The sequence below is a fragment of the Cyprinus carpio genome, chromosome B17, assembly GCF_018340385.1.
Source record: "Cyprinus carpio isolate SPL01 chromosome B17, ASM1834038v1, whole genome shotgun sequence".
Classification (NCBI taxonomy): domain Eukaryota; kingdom Metazoa; phylum Chordata; class Actinopteri; order Cypriniformes; family Cyprinidae; genus Cyprinus; species Cyprinus carpio.
In genome coordinates, this window is record NC_056613.1 from 10,774,716 (window position 1) to 10,796,749 (window position 22,034).

General features: G+C 38.1%; 1 protein-coding gene across 6 annotated transcripts in view; it reads right to left on the reverse strand.

The window, feature by feature from the left end:
• Positions 1–168: 168 nt before the first annotated feature.
• LOC109107882 (deleted in malignant brain tumors 1 protein) overlaps positions 169–22,034 on the reverse strand; it is a 63,992-nt gene continuing 42,126 nt past the window's right edge. For all 6 annotated transcript variants that reach the window (XM_042742173.1, XM_042742171.1, XM_042742174.1 and 3 more), the window contains 16 exons: positions 8,074–8,258; positions 6,749–6,847; positions 6,551–6,592; positions 6,394–6,420; positions 6,108–6,206; positions 5,910–5,951; positions 5,753–5,779; positions 5,467–5,565; positions 5,269–5,310; positions 5,112–5,138; positions 4,826–4,924; positions 4,623–4,664; positions 4,132–4,307; positions 3,577–3,968; positions 1,653–1,897; positions 169–333 (listed from right to left, as the gene is read on the reverse strand). In XM_042742173.1, coding sequence (XP_042598107.1) covers positions 326–333; positions 1,653–1,897; positions 3,577–3,968; positions 4,132–4,307; positions 4,623–4,664; positions 4,826–4,924; positions 5,112–5,138; positions 5,269–5,310; positions 5,467–5,565; positions 5,753–5,779; positions 5,910–5,951; positions 6,108–6,206; positions 6,394–6,420; positions 6,551–6,592; positions 6,749–6,847; positions 8,074–8,258 — 1,651 coding nt within the window. In that variant the 3' untranslated portion in view covers positions 169–325. The remainder of the gene's footprint in view (positions 334–1,652; positions 1,898–3,576; positions 3,969–4,131; positions 4,308–4,622; positions 4,665–4,825; positions 4,925–5,111; positions 5,139–5,268; positions 5,311–5,466; positions 5,566–5,752; positions 5,780–5,909; positions 5,952–6,107; positions 6,207–6,393; positions 6,421–6,550; positions 6,593–6,748; positions 6,848–8,073; positions 8,259–22,034) is intronic.

Consider the following 22,034-nt stretch of genomic DNA (forward strand, 5'->3'; position numbering starts at 1 on the left):
AATTATTATACCAATTATTTTCTAATGTAATGCAAAATGTTTGGTGTTGATTTATAGTAATATATCATTTGGACTATTTAGAAGTGACTTGCTTGTTTAAATAAAAGCAAAATAAAAATAACTTTATACTGTATTTCAATGTGCTCCGACAAAGAATTTGGAGAAGGATTGCTTTAATGAATTGCTTTAATGAATTCAGGAAAAATACATCATTAGGAAAGATAATGTGATGTGATTAATGATACAAATCAGAAATGAAAAAGCGGATGATCAAATCCCTGTTGCCTTCATCTTCCCATGCTGTCTGTGAAAGCACGTCACTGTCCTATGCTCCTGCACAGTAGAGATAGAGAGTCATAGTCGTAGAATAATTTAAACATGGAACAGCTAGCGATGCCACAGTAAATTATACCAATGTGTACAAACATGCTTTTAATAAGATTAAAATATTATATGCAAAGTGTAGATATTAATACATTTTATAAAATCAGTCAATCAATACTGTCATGTATTATGAATTTGTCTGCGTCATTCACTTTTCACTTTTAACTGTGAGACTACGCCCAACACACACACACACACATGCGGGAGGAAGGTTGATGTAGCTATGTGTGTGGAAGCACATAGTTCCCGAAGTGCATATTGATTATTAAGTCATGAAGATCCAGACTGCGTCAGTAAGAACTTGCTCCTTTGTTCACTTCATTTTATCGCGGATTCGTTTACAAACAAAGCACAATTCGATGCGGGATTTTCAAAATATTGAATCTAAAAGAAGATGCTGTGGCGACTATATCGGATCCACAGTAAAGTCTCAACACAAATGTGAGTAACTGTTTTCATTACGTGGTCACTTTTGCTTTGTCTCTTCTTACAGGTCGTTTGATATGTATTGAGTTATTTAAACGTTTTTGACCTAAAACATAGCAGCTTGTTTCCCACAGCCCTATACTCTATTTGTGGCGGCACTCCCCTACCATAGCATATGCTTTACATGCAAGATGAAATGAAAATGACATAAAATATTTTCTGAAGACAGTCGGGTTCCTTCTGAAATACAGTGATGTATAAACACCCGCGCCGGTTTTTGATTTTTATACTTGCAGTGCTCATGTTTATTCAATGAAGTCAAAATAGGAAAATCTATTTGTGGCAGTCAGTTTTGATATTGTGGCGGCCCGCACAAATAAATGAATGTATGGGAAACTGACAGCTTGTATCTAGAGGAATATAAGAAGTCAGTCATATACAACTATTAGCCAATCACAGCAGCCAGCGTTTACTTCCGAATCTAATATCTGACACGCCTATTCAAACAGAGCGTTCTGATGGCGGTTAAAAACGGAACAGAACATAGCTTATTACTTATAGTCGGGGAGCCAAAGTCTCAAAAATAGGTTGAACCTGACATGGTCTGCCATACTTTTTATTTGTGTTTTTTCTGTTAACATTTTTTTTATTATTATTACTATGTTTTTTTAAACGCATAGCTGACCCAAAAATTCAAAATTTCTTTACTCATGTTGTTTACCAGAATCTTCAGAATTCTCCTTTTGTGCTCCACGGAAACAGTACAAGTATATAGGTTTGGAACAACATGAAGGTGAGTAAATCATTGCTTTAAATCTGTGTGATTTAGAGAGACCTCTGACCTTTGAGTTTGATTGGCCCCAGCGTCACAGTGTTGGTGTGGTAGGTGCTGTCAAGGGATCTCTTGCGCCGGGGGCGACAACCTTGGCGGCAGCGAGAGTTGTAATCGTTACTGGGGCAGATGATCACCTTACACTGCAGGTACACATAGGTGTGAGTCCGGAGGAACTTGAAAGCCTGGAAACTGAACCGAGCATAGTAGTGTTCACCGCTGGTGTAGGAATAATATGTGTTGTCTCTGCGACATCTACAAATGATGAAAAGAGAAATACAATTTGGATACAATTTAAATTACAGTCAAACTATTACTGCTATTGAGTACAAAAAACATAAATAGCAAAATAATTCTTACTAATGTTGTCTACTACTGTTACATATGATATTATGTTGGAGTCACATTTGAGACTACGTTTACATGACAAAAATAAATTTTTCCTTGCGGTTTTAAAAAGTTTCACGTATACACGATATTAACACATATCTGCGAAAACGGCCAAAAACGTTGTATTACGTATGCCAGGCCAGTAGTTGGCGCTGTCACCCTGTTAGTAAACAGTACCTGTAGGGAAGTGACGATTATATGATGTCAGGGCTCGCAAAATTGAAAAATCCCTGGTAGCCCTTCGCGCAGGTACTCTTGAGAAAGAAAATCAGAAAAAATAAAAAAAACTAAACAAATAAAAAAAAAAAAAGACTTTTTTTTAATATATAGAAAATCAGATTTCTGTAAGAGTTTAAATGTCAATCAAAAATATTTTCAATACACAAATATCAACAAATATGAAGGAAGCAATTTTATTTCATGATTTACAGGGTATCTGCAGTATTGGTAAAAATAAATTTGAGGCAATTCATGACCCATTTCAAGAGCTGCACAAGTAAAATGAACACCGTATGAGTGGGGTTGGACAATGTCTATGGTAACATACAGTATTGAGCCATAAAATTACATGATTAACAGTTCAGATACAGATTTTCACAAAAATAAAAATCTTATAAAACAGCATTTCAGCCTTTAGACCATTTTTATGAAAAGGAATAAATCAAGAATATAAATTATGTCAATTTAAAACATATAAATACGTCTTAATTGTTTGGATTTTTAGAAGGCACATTAACTTCTTTTTCATTTACAACTCTATGTGCTTGCTGTGTAAAATCGTGAGTTGATATTTGCATTGATCTGACCATAAACAACAAGAAAGGCTTGTTGGAAATGCAAATTCATTCTCTGCCACAAGGTGCAGCGCTCATATTTATTCAATGACATCATTGCCTTTTGAAGTTTAATCCAGCCGTATCGCGACTCTTGTCTTTCTGTCCCCAACTGTGAGACCTCTTGAAATTATAATTAAGACATTTCTTATACCATTTAACATATTAAAAACTTTTTATGGCCTTAAGTTTGATACAAACTCACTCTGTTTTTAAGGACAGGCATTTAAAGTAGCCAGTCTACATTTTGGTAGCCCGACTGGAAAACACAATAGCCCCGGGACGTCGGGCTAGCAATTTTGCGAGCCCTGGATGTATATGTTGAGTCTCCGCTGTTGGTTGTAATATTGGTGAAGTAAATCCACACTTTGTTGAAGAAGCGTTAGCAAACTCTTGAGCAGCAACAACAGTACCATATACTCTACCATTGTTGTGTTTGTTTGCACTTGCCTTTAAAATCGACACGTACTGCGCATGTCTACATACCTAACACATGTTTTCAAAGATTCCCTTATTGGGTGTTTACATGGAAATGACAATGGTGCCATTTTCAAAAATTTGCACTTTGAAACCCGTTTTCAAAAACATGTGTTTTCAGTCCCTAAAATGCCGTTGTTGTGTAAACGAACAGTCAAAACGCATAAAAAGTTTACAGTTTTTTGGCTGAAAATGTGGTGGTGTAAACAGCCCCTAAGAATGAAAAGGTCTCACCCGTTACGCAGCAGGTCGTAGGAGCGATCTTTGAAGTCATTGGGATTTGGAGACGCTACACAGGTGTCCAGAAAGAGAAGCAGACTGTTGTCAGGCCTGTTTAGCGTGATCTGAACATACAAAAGCTGATTTAGGTTCACTTCATATGGAGAGTCATAAATCTGTTGGTAGAAACTGTTGGAGGTGTAGAAGGCTATGTTGGCCCCGAAGTGGCCTGTTCCTGTGATGTTGGCATTGATGTTCTCCCTGGCCTTGTAGAATATCTGCACCATGGTGTCTGGCTCCATTCGGCAGCCCACGCGTAGCAGGAAATTTGACTGACGGGTGATTGTACCTGATTGAGACTGAGAGGCCCGCACATTGTTGGTGTAGGACACATAACTATTCATCATCTAGAAGAAAAGAGAGAGAGAGTAAGTAATGTTGTATGGTAAACATGCCTCCCAACAATGCATACAGTTAGGGTGTCTAACTAATCTGACACAGAAAATTCAAGCATTAAAAGCTGATAAGCAGCTTCTAGTTTTCAATACTGGCACATGTGCAAGATCATACCCCTTTGACGGTTCCACATGCATCAAGTGGGAATCTGAACACAACCTCAGTACTGCTAATGTTGGGTCTGCAAAGACGGTCATCCACATAAAGGTCATTTCCCCTCAACCCGAGTGAATTCAGGTAAGACATCTGAATGACAATGACCATGTTGTCTGAGGAACAATTCACATGTTCTGCAATACAAGAGTTTCATCCCCTCAGTGTAATTTTGCACATTTAAAGTATTTATTTAAATTCAAAAAGATGTTTGTCTCTACCTCTTTTTATGGTATTTTTTAATTTTACTGAGCAGACAGGAAAAACAAATTTAGCTTCTCTTGTAGTAGGGAGCTTTTAGTGAGAGAAACTGACATTACCCTTGAAGCCATTAATATGTGTATGTTATTAATAAGTGTGTGACTGCTAAAGGGAGATGAGTCTCCCTCTACATGCAGGAAACCTAGGAAAGGTTTGAATTTGACAGAGAAATAAGAGAATCATAGCTGTACCTATTGCAGGTTGTGGCCAAATAGTTGTACTTGAGCAGTAATCTGTATAAAGGAAAAGCATAAATCTACATGAAAAAACATCAGGAAGTCAGTTCAGTTTCTGGAAATAAAAATGAAACAATGCATAAGCTTATGCTCAGTCAGTACCAAAGAGATTTGTGTGTAGTGACTGATCTTGAAGTGTCTGATAAAAAGGAACTCACAGTTGTAGTCGTAACAACAGTTACTATTGTGCTGACAGGAGTAGTGACATGAACAACTGCCAAAGGAGTATCCACAGTTATTCCTGCATGAATTAGAATCTAATAATCAGAAAAATGTATTATTAGATTATTATGAGCCAGGATGGGAATCATAATAAATTAACGGATTGTCTATTTACACTATGTAAAACTAGCTTGCCTTGTTGGCAGAGACTATGTACATAAACTCCACCCAACAATGTCTGGTAATTATGCCTAGTATTTTACACTGTTAAATTATATTTACCTGTGGTCCATGATTCAGTGGTAATTTCTGTAAAGCCAATATTATGTGTATGGTTATTAATAAGTCTGTGACTACTACAGGGAGATCAGCCTCCCACATGCAGGATACCTGGGAAAGGTTTGAATTTGACCAAAAAATAATAGAATCATAGGTTTACCTGTTGTAGGCTGTGGCCAACTGATTGTACTTGAGCAGTAATCTGTAAAAAGGAAAAGGATAAATCTAAATGAAAAAACATCAGGAAGTCAATTCAGTTTCTGGAAATAAATTGAAAGAATGCATAAGCTTATGCTCAGTACAAGAGAGATTTGTGTGTAGTGACTGATCTTGAAGTGTCTGATAAAAAGGAACTCACAGTTGTAGTCGGAACAACAGTTACTATTGTACTGACAGGAGTAGTGACATGAACAACTGCCAAAGGAGTATCCACAGTTATTCCTGCATGAATTAGAATCTAATAATCAGAAAAATGTATTATTAGATTATTATGAGCCAGGATGGGAATCATAATAAATTAACGGATTGTCTATTTACACTATGTAAAAATAGCTTGCCTTGTTGGCAGAGACTATGTACATAAACTCCACCCAACAATGTCTGGTAATTATGCCTAGTATTTACCACTGTTAAATTATATTTACCTGTGGTCCATGATTCAGTGGTAATTTCTGTAAAGCCAATATTATGTGTATGGTTATTAATAAGTCTGTGACTACTACAGGGAGATCAGCCTCCCACATGCAGGATACCTGGGAAAGGTTTGAATTTGACCAACAAATAATAGAATCATAGGTTTACCTGTTGTAGGCTGTGGCCAACTGGTTGTACTTGAGCAGTAATCTGTAAAAGGGAAAAGGATAAATCTAAATGAAAAAACATCAGGAAGTCAATTCAGTTTCTGGAAATAAATTGAAAGAATGCATAAGCTTATGCTCAGTACCAGAGAGATTTGTATGTAGTGACTGATATCGAAGTGTCTGATAAAAAGGAACTCACAGTTGTAGTCGTAACAACAGTTACTATTGTACTGACAGGAGTAGTCACATGAACAACTGCCAAAGGAGTATCCACAGTTATTCCTGCATGAATTAGAATCTAATAATCAGAAAAATGTATTCTTAGATTATTATGAGTGAGGATGGGAATCATAATAAATTAACGGATTGTCTATTTACACTATGTAAAAATAGCTTGCCTTGTTGGCAGAGACTATTTACATAAACTCCACCCAACAATGTCTGGTATTTATGCCTAGTATTTTACACTGTTAAATTATATTTACCTGTGGTCCATGATTCAGTGGTAATTTCTGTAAAGCCAATATAATGTGTATGGTTATTAATAAGTCTGTGACTACTACAGGGAAATCAGCCTCCCACATGCAGGACACCTGGGAAAGGTTTGAATTTGACCAACAAATAATAGAATCATAGGTTTACCTGTTGTAGGTTGTGGCCAAATGGTTGTACTTGAGCAGTAATCTGTATAAAGGAAAAGGATAAATCTAAATGAAAAAACATCAGGAAGTCAATTCAGTTTCTGGAAATAGATTGAAAGAATGCATAAGCTTATGCTCAGTACCAGAGAGATTTGTATGTAGTGACTGATATCGAAGTGTCTGATAAAAAGGAACTCACAGTTGTAGTCGGAACAACAGTTACTATTGTACTGACAGGAGTAGTCACATGAACAACTGCCAAAGGAGTATCCGCAGTTATTCCTGCATGAATTGGAATCTAATGATCAGAGAAATGTATTCTTAGATTATTATGAGCCAGGATGGGAATCATAATAAATTAACAGAGTCTATTTATACTATTCTATTTATACTATATGTGCAAATATCCCGGCTTGTTGGTAAATGCTATTTGCACAAACTCCACTCACCAATGTCTGGTATGGGTGTTTCAAGGGCTTAGGTGCCCTTGCTGCTCCCCTCCAAAACCAAACATAACCACGGGCGCCGCAGCATAAAATGGCTGCCCACTGCTCCGGGTGTGTGTTCACAGTTTGTGTGTATGAGTGGCACTGCTCTGTGTGTGTGCACTTCGGATGGGTTAAATGCAGAGCACTAATTCTGAGTATGGGTCACCACACCTTACAGAATAACACCTCAATATAAATAAACTAAAATGGGTGTTTAATAAGAAAGCGTCCATCGGGTAGGGGTAGGGGTAGGTGTAGGGAGGGTATTATTGTCCCAGTAAGCCAACATCCATTTGAACTTTAATAAATATACTCATGTACCATCAATATGTTATAATTACATATAACATATGTATAACATGTTTTATAATGTAGCCTATTACTGTACAGAGGTGCAAAAAGTATCTGCCACTATTTTCAAGTATAAATGTCATCCACACTTATTGGAAAAAAAAAGCTGTTTTTACTTAGTGCAAATAGCTGCTGCCATAAATTAAACAATTCTTTCCTTTGTTCAAATTCATCTTAATTATTCTGCTTCCTTATAATGGTTCTATTAATGATTTTTTAATACTTCTGAGGAAGAAATTTAAATAAATTGTAAAATGAGTGTGATTAAAAAAAGAAAGAAAGAAATTGTTCTTTTAACCTCAAGAAGCAATTAAATGTTCCTTAGAACTCGTTTTAAAAGGACAAGTTTAATTATTCCAGCTGCTGTAAGAAGAAGCTACAAACAATCCACCACCTACAGCATCCTCACATGAAATATAGCCTACTAGCTGGGACTTCTTCTTAATGTATACAGATGTGACATAATGACACAAAGACGAACGGCCAGACATTCATTTTGTTATATTTATTAGGTATATTCTTGATTCAGTTAATAAAAGAACCAGCTCATAAGAGTCATTCATTCAGCAATCAGACTAAACTGGGCATTGAATGCACGTGCAAGAAACAATTCTGTAATTGAGCATTCAATCTGGTATTGTTTGAAAAATGAAGTGAATTCTATTTGTCTCTTTTGTTTGCTTACCAACAAAGACCCAGTTTGCATGAAATCCTTTTTTTGTTGAACTGCCATCACTGAAGAAAAACACAGTCAGATCATTGTTGCTGGATTTGAAAGACTGGTTCCTGTACTCCCGTATTTCTCCCAGTAAGGTGTGGTGGCTAGAAGGACCATCATATACTTTGATGTAATCACAGCATGTTTCCAAACTACAGTAGCAAATAGAGATGAGAGAGAAAACAAATGCAAACATTTGTTTTTTAAACCAAATTAATACTTTGTCACAGACTATTTCAAAACATGCATCCTGTCAAGAATCCTGTCCTTTTCCGTCTGCTTTTTGTCCACCAGACATTGCCTTCCAGTTACATTGACTCTTACACTACACAAACTGCATGTCACCCCGTACTACATTTGCCATCATCCATTGCACTGATTACACACACAGCTGCAACCAATCAAACACACTTTATAAGCCATTGACTTCCTCTTCCCGATCGCTGAGTATTGTTTAGTGTTTATCGCTCTCCAAGTGATAGCTACATTACGGAGCCATTCCGAGTTTTCTGAGTCAAAAGTCTAGTTTAATCCTGTTTACTGTGTCATTCTTTTCTTGATTCTAGCCTGTGTATCTCGTTTCTATGTTATCTCTGCCTGCCTTGGATTTTAGCCTGTCTTGGATAATCCCTTTGTCTTGCTGTTTTGGTCTATGTTTGCACCGTGCCTGGAATATAGCCTGTCTGTATATAACCCATTTGCTTCATCCTCTGGATTATGTTTGCTGTCGTTTGACCGATGCCTGTCTCTGGATTAGTCTTTTGTCTTGCCTGTGCTATACCTGTGTTGTTGTCTGACCCTTGCCTGTTTTGACCATGTCTGGGAATAAGTGTTGCATATGGATCCACACGTTTCCTCTGTTCACTCCGTAACAGATGCTCCACAAACTTTTTTTTTTACTTTCTTTTTCCTTGAGGAAAAGTTTCATCTCATGAATTAAGAAATTAAATTACATAATTAAATTCCTTTGCCAAAGATCTGGAGAAAAAAATAATAGAGATGACTGAAGATAATGAATGTTTCTTACGCAACATTGTTGAAGGTCAGTGACACAGTCTTGCTCCCTGTGCTATGAATGGTCCAGGTGCATTGTGCGTTATTAGGGTAGTTATTAGGGTACCGGGGACTGAATAATTCACCCCTCCTATCTGTCCTATAGCCACCACATGATTCTGCACATAGATCTGGAAAACAGAGAAAAAGATCATCACAACTTAGTGCAAAGACTCACTTGTGGAGAAAAAAAAACATAGATGGAAGGACATTTAGTAAAATACAGCCAGTTATCTATAAAAATAAAATAATTATATAATGTGAATTGATGTTCAGCATTATATAAACATTTATAGCCATGTTATACACTATACAATGTATGCTATATAATGTTGGATGAAATTTATCTGTGGTCCATGATCCAATGGTATTTGCTGTAATGTGGAAATTTGACATAAAATTTTTTGTAATGTAATGCTTGTTTTTCTGTACAGTATGTGCAATGTATTAAATGTTTTTTTTTCCTATTCATGATTACAGAGTTAGCTTTATGAACTATAAGAAATTTTGTATCACTTGAGCGAAACAGATGATGTTCAAGCTACTAGTTTTTCAAATATTGTAAAATCAGTACAATATACAATCTTCAGTGAATAATAATCTTACCTTGAAAGGCAGTTAGAAGCAGACAGAGAAGGAGAGTCAGAGCTTCCATCTTTCTCTTCTGATCAAGTTTGTTTGTAAATTTTTCAACCATCGCTTATATATTCAAAACCATAAGGAGGATGTCCTTATGACGCATGAACAGAAAAAGCTATAGAGCAGCATAATCGTGGAAAGTTGCATATTATGCAACTTTTGGTGTTACTCTTGAATGTGTATTAATTTATGGATATTTTTTGTGTATCCAATGTTTATGATTATGAAGTGACTGTTAATGAAGATATATTATACACAAAGTTGCTCAAAGTTGTTAATATTACATTACAAAAAATAGATACAGTTTTATAAAAATATTAAATGAATGTATGAAACAAAAGAGAGAGTAAGTCTGCGGTATGAAATGAAAGTAGCGCCAGGTTCAGTTACCTAAATGAATGGTCAGAGACACTATGTGCTATGTATGACAGAGATTATTTGAAAACATTAGACTGTTAAATGCTGCATAACCAGGGCTACTTTCTGTTATGTGCTGGAGAAAGCAGATAAGGATTTAGTTGCAGGTTTTCTTATTAAAGTAACAAAGAAAACAAACAATGAGGTGCAAAAACAAACACAAAGAATCTACACATAGCACACGTGATAGAGCCCCCATTTTAAGGAGTGGATTGCAGACACTACACAAACAAAAATGCAAAACAAAAGTCCAGGGATTTTTTTGATGATTTGGCATGATCCAGGATTGTTAGGTTCTTCGTAGCTCATCCTGGAGTTGCTGTCATAGCAACAGATCTGTTAGCTCAAACATGCTCAGGAGCAGGTTTATTTCACAAAAACAGGATTAGTATCATTTTAAGTGAATAATGAAGATGATACTGAAAGTCTGTCCCAGCCATTTATGTACAAGAGTGATATACCAAACCAGGAAAATACATTTTTCATAATAATAATAAAAACAATTTTACAACTATTTTAAAAATAATTAAAACGTGTAATCTAATAGATGTGGCCAATTTTAGTCATTGAGGGACTTATTCATATAGGGAATAATTATCTCATAATTTTATTGTAGTCACACACACATTACGTACAGTTTGTCTAAGCCATGCATTAATTTGAACGGTGAGCTATAATGTATGGAAGCAGATTGGTCTCAAATATAATTCACGCAAAAAACACGATTCACACATGCGTAGACAATTTCACATGCATGAAACCTAATTCACGTACACACAAAAAAAATTCACGTGCGTGAAAAAAAAAATATATTCACAAAAAGCAATTCACATGCGCAAAATAAAATTATATATTCATAAAATACATTTCACAAATGCAAAACACAATTCGTAGATATACAACTGTGCATGTTTAACCTTTGAATGTTTAAAATGTACGAGTGTCTGAATGTACAAATCGTCATTTACTACGAATCCACTCGGATTTGTGTGTGTGTGTTTTTGAGACTTTCCTGGCAGAGGGTCTGTCGTACTCTTTAGCCAATCAGATGCGAGCTTACCATTCAACCAATCATATCATAAGCCACCGAGAGTGCATTCAGAAGCTCGCAGGCAATCGGGGAGACGTCAAGAGAGAAGCCCATAGAAGCCCTGGCGTTACATTTTAAAATACTATACAAAATAATTAATCAGAATACTTACTCCTGCTCACTCACGCCAAAGAACTCCACGCTCATGCTCGCCGTCTCTGCAAGATTAACGATGGCAGTTTGCACGCACAGCTACTAGAAGATTTACATCTGTCAGACAGGTTGCTGACGTCATCAAGCTTAGTTTGAGTCTGCGCGTCAGAAACGGAAGTGCTAAAAATCGCTAAAAATGGGCTTCACTTGTCTCAATTGAGTTCCAATTGGGTCGCTGTGTCCATTTCTTTTACTGTCTATGGGATTACTGATGTAAAGGCTTAATTTCCATTCTAATTAATCCATATTGCGCAAAAGGTGCGCAGAATCGTGCTCCTTGAATGCAGTCTCAGTGGCTTATGATATGATTGGTTGAATGGTAAGCTCGCATCTGATTGGCTAAAGAGTACGACAGACCCACGTGGGAAGAGAGCTCTGCCAGGAAAGTCTCAAAAACACACACACACAAATCCGAGTGGATTCGTAGTAAATGACGATTTGTACATTCAGACACTCGTACATTTTAAACAGTTTTTGTGCACAGTTGTATATCTACGAATTGTGTTTTGCCTCTGTGAAATGTATTTTATGAATATATAATTTTATTTTGAGCATGTGAATTGCTTTTTGTGAATATATTTTTTTTTTCACGCACGTTAATTTTTTTTGTGTGTACGTGAATTAGGTTTCATGCATGTGAAATTGTCTACGCATGTGTGAATCGTGTTTTTTGCGTGAATTATATTTGAGACTAATCTGCTTCCATAATAATGCAGTATTTTTATGCATTGCAGAAGATGCAGAGCAATTCTGAAATCTCAAAATGCTTTTATGATGCACAATTAATTTAAACACAGTTATGTCTTAAGATAGATCTTATGGATTAGGAAACTTTAACTAATGCTAGTCACGTATAACAAATCCAATTCAAAATTAAATGAATCACTAATTACAATACACTTGACATTAAAAAAATGCAAAGCTTGTATAAAAATAGTAATTTAACAAACAGTTTCACATTTTATTAACTTTCATGTCATTTTGCTTGGCTGTTTCCTTGATCGTAATTATTTGATGTCATTGCGTTTCTGTCTTGCTTCAATTCAGTTCAATTCAATTAAATTCAATTCAATTCAAGTTTATTTGTATAGCACTTTTTACGATACAAATCATTGCAAAGCAACTTTACAGAAAATTAAGTTTCTACAATATTTAGTATTAGCTTATCAGTGATGACTGTCAGTTTATGTACATATGGCAGAAATGTTAGGAAAAATCAATAAAAGACGTAAACAAACAGACGATTAACACTATTAACAGCAATTATGCAATCAAACTTACAGCAAAATGTGGTAGTTCTGTATGTTGTCTCAGGGTTAGCATCATCTGAGGTCCTCTAAGGGGTTGGCATCATCTCTTCTCAGGTGTTCTGGATCCAGACTGGAGCTTGTGTAAATCCTAGTTACCCCGGGATGTAAATCCCATGGCAAAACAGAGAATCAAATAGAGACATAATTAGCATAGATGCTGTTCCAGCCAAGTAAAATTAATTAGTTGAACCCAAGCTAAAGAATAATAATGCGCATTTGATCAGATATAACTGCAGTCCAAAATTATGAGATGCATTATTCGAATGCTTGGCCAAAGAGGTGTGTTTTTAATCTAGATTTAAACAGAGGAAGTGTGTCTGAACCCCAAACATTATCAAGAAGGCTATTCCAGATTTTGGGAGCCAAATGCGAAAAAGCTCTACCTCCTTTAGTGGACTTTGCTATCCTAGGTACTACCAAAAGTACAGCGTTTTGTGACCTTAGGGAGCGTGATGGATTGTAGCGTGGTAGAAGACTGGTTAGGTACGCAGGAGCTAAACCATTAAGGGCCTTGTAAGTAAGTAATAATATTTTGTAACAGATACAGAACTTAATAGGTAGCCAGTGCAGAGACTGTAAAAATGGGGTAATATGATCATATTTTCTTGACCTGGTAAGGACTCTAGCCCCTGCATTTTGGACTACCTGTAGCTTGTTTATTGAGGATGCAGGACAACCAGCTAGCAGTGCATTACAATAGTCCAGTCTAGAGATCATGAATGCATGAACTAGCTTTTCTGCATCAGAAACAGGTAACTATTGAGTTATTCTATGGTATTACTCAATACAATTGTGTTATTCTATGTTATTTACTCAGTATGGTATTATCTTATAATATTATGCATAACTATGAAAGAAATCAATATACTGATCAATATGCTGAGTTATTCCCAAATACTGGATGTCATAAAGAGGGTTGGATGTATAAAGGCCCTCCCACTGGGCAGTACTAGTAGTGTTGAACAGGATTGGACATATAAAAGACCTCCCACTGGGAGGTCCTGGTAGTATTCCATTGAGTTGTACCTGTGAACTAAACTAACTTCTGAGTTGTAACTGTGAACTAAACTAACCTCTGAATTGCACCTGTGAACTAAAGTAATCCTGTGAACTTTGGGTGATTTCCAAATGCTGACATCAGCAGTAAACAGACTTGGTGGATGTTTCACGTGACCACAGCCAACCAGTAGGGAGAGGTGATTTCTTAATTGTTGATTTGGCCGAATTCCACCATAAAAAAATGGACTAGGAGGACTAGTGATAAAGTGTGGCAAACTTGGCAGGCAGTGCCAATTAAAAAATGGAACTACCAACTTTGGTAAGAGATAAGGGTATAAAACGAGTTCGCGGACAGACAGAGAACTCAGATGCGGTGGCCGTCATCTCGGCTTTATTGCTGTGTTCAATAAAGTCTTTTTTTGACATCTGGAACTCCCTTTTTTGAGTTTCATTTTACGACTTTGAGGAGACCATTGCTTGCTCCACAACACAATATGTTTCGTAGCTTGGCAGTGTTTCTAAGATGGATAAATGCTGTTTTTGTAACATGGGAAATATGATTTTCAAAAGACAAGTTACTATAACACCCAGATTTTTGACAGTAGAGGAAGTAACAATACATCCGTCTAGTTGCAAATTGTAATCTACGAGATTCTGTGTAATGTTTTTTGGTCCAATAAGTAATAACTCTGTCTTATCTGAATTTAATAGGAGAAAATTATTGGTCATCCAATCTTTTACATTTTTAACACACTCTTTTAGCTTAGATAATTTAGAAGTTTCATCTGGTCTTGTTCAGATATATAGTTGAGTATCATCAGCATAACGGTGGAAACTAATCCCATATTTTCTAATGATATTACCAAGGGGCAACATGTATATTGAAAATAACAGAGGTCCTAGGACAGATCCTTGTAGCACTCCATATTTTACTGGTGATAAATAAGATGACTCCCCATTTAAATAAACAGTGTGGTAGCGATCGGACAGGTAGGATCTAAACCATCTTAAAGCCTGCCCTTGGATACCTGTATAGTTTTGTAATCTATCTATGAGTATGTCATGATCTATAGTGTCGAACAGAGCACTAAGATCAAGTAAAACTAGCAATGAGATGCAGCCTTGGTCTGACACGAGAAGCAAGTCATTTGTAATTTTAACAAGTGCAGTTTCTGTGCTATGATGGGGCCTGAAACCCAACTGAAATTCTTCAAAGAGATCATTTTTTGCAGGAAGGAGCACAATTGAGCAGACACAACTTTTTCTACAATTTTAGAAATTCAGAATGCACGACACAAGGAAATGGTCAGTAACATCATCACTTTGAGGTACGATATCTTTATCAGTAAGATCGATTCCATGCGATATAATTAAATCTAGCGTATGATTAAAATGATGAGTGGGCCCGGTGACATTTTGCTTTACTCCAAAACAGTTTATTAAGTCAGTAAACACAAGTCCTAATGCATCATTTGCATTACCAATGTGAATGTTAAAATCTCAGAAAATTAGCAATTTATTAGCGGTAACCAACAGGTCTGAAAGGAAATTAGGAAATTCTGTATATGGCCCAGGCAGAGCAAGAGATACGATAGATTTCTTTTGCATATTTGACAGTGTAACATTAAGCAGAAGTATTTCGAATGATTTAAACCTGTATCCTGTTTTCTGGGTAACACTGAGAATATCACTATATATTATTGCAACACCTCCCCAACGACCAGTCTGACGGGGCTCATGTTTATAACAGTTGTTTGGTGGAGTAGACTCATTTAGACCAATATACTCATTTGGTTTTACCCAGGTTTCAGTCAAGCAGAGTACATCAAAGATATTATCTGTGATTATTTCATTTACAATAACTGCTTTGGGTGTGAGTGATCTAATGTTTATGAGCCCAAACTTTAGAAATTGTTTTTGTTCATTTATTTTATGTTTTTCTGGTTTAATCACAATAAGATTTTTTCTAGATCCTACATTAAATTTATATTATTGCCTCCAGCCAATCACTGCATTGCTGATCATGGTTTCGAGTGTGGATATATCTGCCCATTCCAATGAACATGTCAACACAAAGTATTAAACTAAATACAGAACACACACACACACACACACACAAAAAAGTATCGCATACCTTGTGTTAACCCAGATAGAAAAATTTCTGAGGCCCAGATCAGGCCCACACCTGACACTCTCATCTGGCCCACATACCGTGTGGAATGATAGCACTTGGGCAGTCCACTCCTGTTTGCCAGATTTGGGCCACAAGCAAGCCAAAGGAAGGCCCAGTATCAGCCATGAATAGGGCTGGGCAAATTTCCAGATTTTATTGATTAATTTGAAGGTATTGTTTTGCTAAGATTTTATTTTTTAGAAATCGAGGAATCCCGATTTTGAATAGAAATATTACCAAATGTTAGAATTAGACAGTTTGACAATATGCTGGTGATAACAGTAAAGAGAAAAGAATGATCCAACTGCATGTCGGCGCACGTGATTAACTGCTCGCGTGTGACGCGCTCTGTGAAGGACCATAAATATAGCGCTAAGCGCCATTCACACAGAATGCGCATTTGTGTTGAAAAAGATGTGACGTGGCAGTGGAATAGGTAAAACATTCAAGAAGATGGGAGTAAACTTCTTTTAACTTGAGCGCCGTGTTTTTAGAATGGTGTATCATGCATGAGACACTGGAAAAGACGCGAGCGCAACAGTCAAACACATCCATGTTTACACAGAAAAAACTATGGAAAAGCTGTGAAATCTAATAAAAAAACCTAATAAAGAACTACTACATGTTTACATCATGGTAACAGGCTGAAAGCTGCTGTTGTTTTTGAAGAACATTTATAGTTAATAAAAGTCTACTGGTGTTATACCCAAAGACATTTAAAAATTGAATTGTTTAACATTTACAAGTTTGTACAATATGTAGTTTTTACATCTTTTCTGCAAAGATATTTAATAAGTGATTTGTTTAACATTTACATCATGTTGCCAACTTCATGTGTGCTGCACTTGGAATATAATTTACTTTAACTAAAGGGTTAATAAAGAAAAAGTAATTTGAATCATGTTGTAGTTACAACACGTTGCTCCGGCCCATGTACCGTGAAGAATGATGTAACTTGGGTGGTCCACTCCTGTTTGTTAAATTTGGGCCACAAGTAACCCAAGGGAAGGCCCAATGTCAGCCTTGAATAAACCAAATAAAGCAGAACTGGCCCCAATCTGGGCCACATTGATTTTAATTCTGGTCCAGATTCGGCCCAGATCCAACACCTTGCTCTGGCCCACATACTGTGAACAATGATGGCACTTGGGCGGTCCGCTCCTGTTTGCCAGATTTAAGGTCATTGCACAGTCCAAAAATTCCGTCCAAAATTTTTGCACGTTAAAAAATAAATATGACCTCATGTTATGTCAATCACGTTTACACACTGCCTCTGAAATATTCATGCATCATAAAAAAAATTGGATCGGGTTTGATTTTTTCCATTATACGCATCTGTAGCAAGCATTTTGAGAGGTGTTTTGACAGTTCAGAGCCACCGTACAAGCAAATGCCAAAATACAGAATGGTGATTGTCAAGTTCATACACTTTGTCTCGCAGCACAAAGCACTGTATATAGATCCTTGAACACCTACTTCACAGAAATTGGTGGTCTTCTTTTTAATATGTGGCTCTAGTATCACTAGCACAAACATTAACCTGAGCCACTGACATCCTGAAGCAAACTTTGAATAGCCCGGGATAATACGGCTGCTTCTGAGGGGGAGCTCTCCGTCCTCTCTATATCTCAGGATTAGATGGACCCAGTATTTACTTTCTTTTTCTTTTTTTAAGAAGCGAGAGGACAACAAAATCATCCTCACTGCTTGAAGACTCCATTTACTGCTGTTTTGTGAGTTTTCAGGAGTGATGATATTACTGCGTTGAGGTCGAAGTGCTGCGAAATGCCATATATTATAGTTATTTTTTAATCGCCACATTTTATTTTGTGTCACCATACTTACTTGTGTAACTACTCATGTAACCCTCTTTAAATAGGGAAAACATAGAAGTGTTTGGTGGCTTCTAAATTCATCCCTGTTTGGATCCTAAGGAATGAATGGTGCTAAACTAAATGCTAGCATAGTGGCGCCGTGCACTACAGTGATTGAGTATGCGCACTGAGACGGGAGAGGTACGTATCAACTCATCTAAGTTGAGGGAAGAACACATCCTAATCCTAAACAGAATACGCAAACAAAGTACAGTGAGTTTGTGCATGGCCTCCTTGCCCGTGGACAGACAGTGAGTTCGTGGACAGCCTCCTTGGCCGTGACAGGATAGGCAGAGAGTTCATGGATGGCTCCTTGGCTGTGACCAGACAGGCAGCGAGTTCATAGACGGCCTCCTCTGGAGGTTCTGCAGCGGACGCCGCCGCCGCCTCCTCTGGAGGTTCTGCAGCGGACGCCGCCGCCTCTGGAGGTTCTGCAGCGGACGCCGCCGCCTCTGGAGGTTCTGCAGCGGACGCCGCCGCCGCCTCCTCTGGAGGTTCTGCAGCGGACGCCGCCGCCTCTGGAGGTTCTGCAGCGGACGCCGCCGCCGCCTCTGGAGGTTCTGCAGCGGACGCCGCCGCCTCTGGAGGTTCTGCAGCGGACGCCGCCGCCTCTGGAGGTTCTGCAGCGGACTTGCAGTCAGGAGAGGCCTCAGGAGCAGACTCATGGATAGGAGAGGTCTCTGAAGTGCAGTATGCAGCCCACACACTCTAAATGGCAACTGCCACTACAGGAAGCAATGAGGTCACAGGAGCAGTCTCTGTGACTGCCATGACATGGCAAGACTCAGGCATGGCAGCCATCTTGGCCGGGGACTCAGGCGTGGCGGCCATCTTGTGTAAAGGCCCTGGCTTGGCAAGTATGATGCAAGCAGACACCGACTTGGCGGCCATGTCGTAACGAGGCTCTGGAAGATTAGTTGAGACTTGACGAGACTCTAGAAGGGCGGCCATTTTGTTAAGAGACTATTGTGTGGTGGCCATCTTGCAATGGAGCTCTTCAATGGCTGCCATATTATGAAGAATCTCTTGCCTGACCAGCATGACGTGAGCAGGCTCCGGCTTGGCAGACATGACGTGAAAAAGACTTGGTGTAGCAGTCATGACATGAACAGGCGCTAGCTTGGCAGGCATGATGTGAGCAAGCTTTGGCTTGATAGACGTGATGGGAGCAGGCCCTGGGGTGGCAGACATGAGGTTAGCAGATTCTGGCTGGGCAGACAGGAAGTGATCCGGCTTTAACTTGGTAGACAGTACATGAGTAAACTTAGACTTAACTGGCATGTGAGCAGGTCCTGGAGTAGCGGGCCTGACGTTAGCAGGCTTTGGCATAGTAGACATGACGTGAGTAGGCTGTGGCTTGGCAGGCATGGTGTGAGCAGGCTCTGTAGACTTTGACGTGACATGAGCGGGATCGGTGACATGAATAATCCCTGACATGATGGTTGAAATGCAAAATTGCTCCATTGTAGTAGTCATAACCTGATGAGACTTAGGTGAAGTGCCATGGTCCTCCTCCATTACACCCACAGTAAACATTGAACCAGCCAGCAAAAGAGCATGGTCAATATATTCCTCCAGAGAACAGTGTATTTTCCCTTCAGGTAGCTGGAAACGAATGGGTTCATTTAGACCCACCTGAAAGATGTCCTTAAGGGCCACATCATTAAAATCCACTTGGTTGCAGAGTCCACAAAAGTTCTGAACATAATCCTCAATAGGCCTTTCATCTTGATGAAGGCAGAGGAGGCGTGAAACTGCTGGGTTCATGGTACGGGTCGTGTATTCTGTAATGAGTCCACTGAAGGTGAGCGTAGTGAGAACCCAAGTGCAGTTAATTTACAAGTGATCCAGACATCCAAACATAATCCAAACAATAAACGGAGACTTGACTAGACTTGACTTGAACAGACTTGACAAGGCATGAACAGACTAGACTCACCGACAGCAGGTTACAACAGCAATACACAACAAAAGACAATGGCAAAGACATTGCTACTTATAGCAAACAACAGGTCACATGACAAGAACAAACCAATGGGGAACAAGGCACATGACTAAGGCAACCAATGAGCAAACAGAACTGATAATCACATGACAAGACAATAACCAATGAGAACATGACACATAAGGGCCTTTCAAACTGCAGGAACCTTTTCATAGTACCAGAACTAATTGTGGAACTACCCACTTTTGGGTGTTTTTTTAGTACCGGGCTGCCTTTTTCGAGAACCAAATTAGCTCCTACTCCGGAGCAGGGTCTAACCAGCACAACTGGTACTACTGTGACGTAAATAGACATTGATTGGCCAAACGCGTTTGAAAACACCCTCACCTGCCATGATTTAAAACACTGTGTAAACATACTGTAAACATTGTCAACTTATTTCGCAAGTTTGGAGAACAGCGATAAATATACGGATGCTGAAGTGCAGGCACTTGTAGCAAATGTAGCACTGCCAGTTGTCGTTGGAGATTCTTGGTCCTCCTTTCCATTCTTTCAATCGCTTTATGTATATGTCAACATTCCTTGTCCATTATTGTGAAACCCACGATACACAACAAAAACACAGCTTCGATCAAAGCATCCTCCATCCTTTTTTTGTGAATGTTGCTCTTCATTTGTTAACGTTGTTGAAAACCACGCCCAAATGACGTCGCTATCGACCTGCTTACGTCACATAATTTATTAACAATATAATTGCAAAAGGGTTATGCAGAAGTTGAATGACCAACTGGAAGTAGAGAACCAAAAGCTATGGTATATTATTTATATTACAATGCTGAAGTTTGAAATATTGTTGAGATCTTGCAAAAAGCATGATTTGTTGAAGTGAAATTTATGCTTGGGGCATGTTGCTGCTGGTAAAGTGATTATGGGAGAAAAGGAACTGTTTAAGTTGCTCGCAACTTGTAGAGGAAAGCTTGAAGCTCTGATGAGAAAGCGGACTAAAATAAATGCTTTGATTGAAGCTGTGGAAAATAAACTGTTGCTAAACATGTTGAAACTTTACAAACAGATTGGGATGAGCCAAAATCAAATAATCTTTAGGAAATTTCTGAATAGTATTGAAATATGGATGGGTGAAGAAAAAAAAATACAAATAAGGTTTTGGAAGGTGCTGTTGGCCCTAACGACAGTATAGAGATCCTAAAAGATCCTCCGGTAAGTCATGTAGTGGAGTTTCTTTTAAAAGCAAACCGAGTGTATCTGCTACTTTTCTGTAAGATGAAACAGAACAAGCAACGCTAAAAGCCCAAATGTTGGATCAAAAGCACATTTTAGACAAGGAGGAGGTTCAGTTAAAAGTAACAAAAAAAGTAATCGACTTCTATAAACATCCACCCATCAAAGCTATAAATTCAGAAACATGAAGCGTCTGCTACTCTGGACAATACAGCTACTCTGACAACACTTGCATTTAACAAATTTTAGTCCTTGTCCTAAACCTCGTAAGCATGATCCTTTCATAATTAATTTCATAAATTCCATTCTTTATTGTTAGGTTTACCTTTGAGTACATCAAAAGCTTCCATTGCACCTTGTTCTGCTACTACTTGTGTGCTGTGTCTGACACTGTCGATCATAAGATACTTCTAGAAAGACTGGAAAACTAGTTCAGGCTTCCTAGGATGGTCCTCAAATGGTTCATACTTTTTATTCTGTGATTGTGGACTCAGACCTTAGTCATGTCAAAGCAATAACTAAATCAGCATATTATCATCTCAAAAACATTGCAAGAATTAGGTATTGTCAAGACTTCCAGCAGGGTGGATTTTATAATGGACTCCTCACCGGCCTTCCCAAAAAGATGTACACATCTGGTGTAGACATAGTTAAACAATGGGCAAGAGGAGATTAACTTTATTTTGAACAAAATTCCAGATCACGTTTGTTTGATCGCTTAATTTTATTTAGATTTATAGATTTATTTTTAAACAAGACACAATTCAATGTAGGCTTTTCAGAGGGACTGAAAATAAAAGATGATGCAGTAGCCTATTTTTATATTTTTACCAAAACTTGTCCAGATACATTTTAGGATAATTGGGCCACATTTGCGGCATCATATGAGGGCCACTTTAGGCTCACAGCCACATTAGCCAGTGCTCACTGTGCCATATCTTTGACAAAATTGGCCCAGATATGGATTAGGATAATTGGGCCACATTTGTGGCATCACATGTGGGCCACTTAAGGCTCACAGCCACAACAGCCAGTG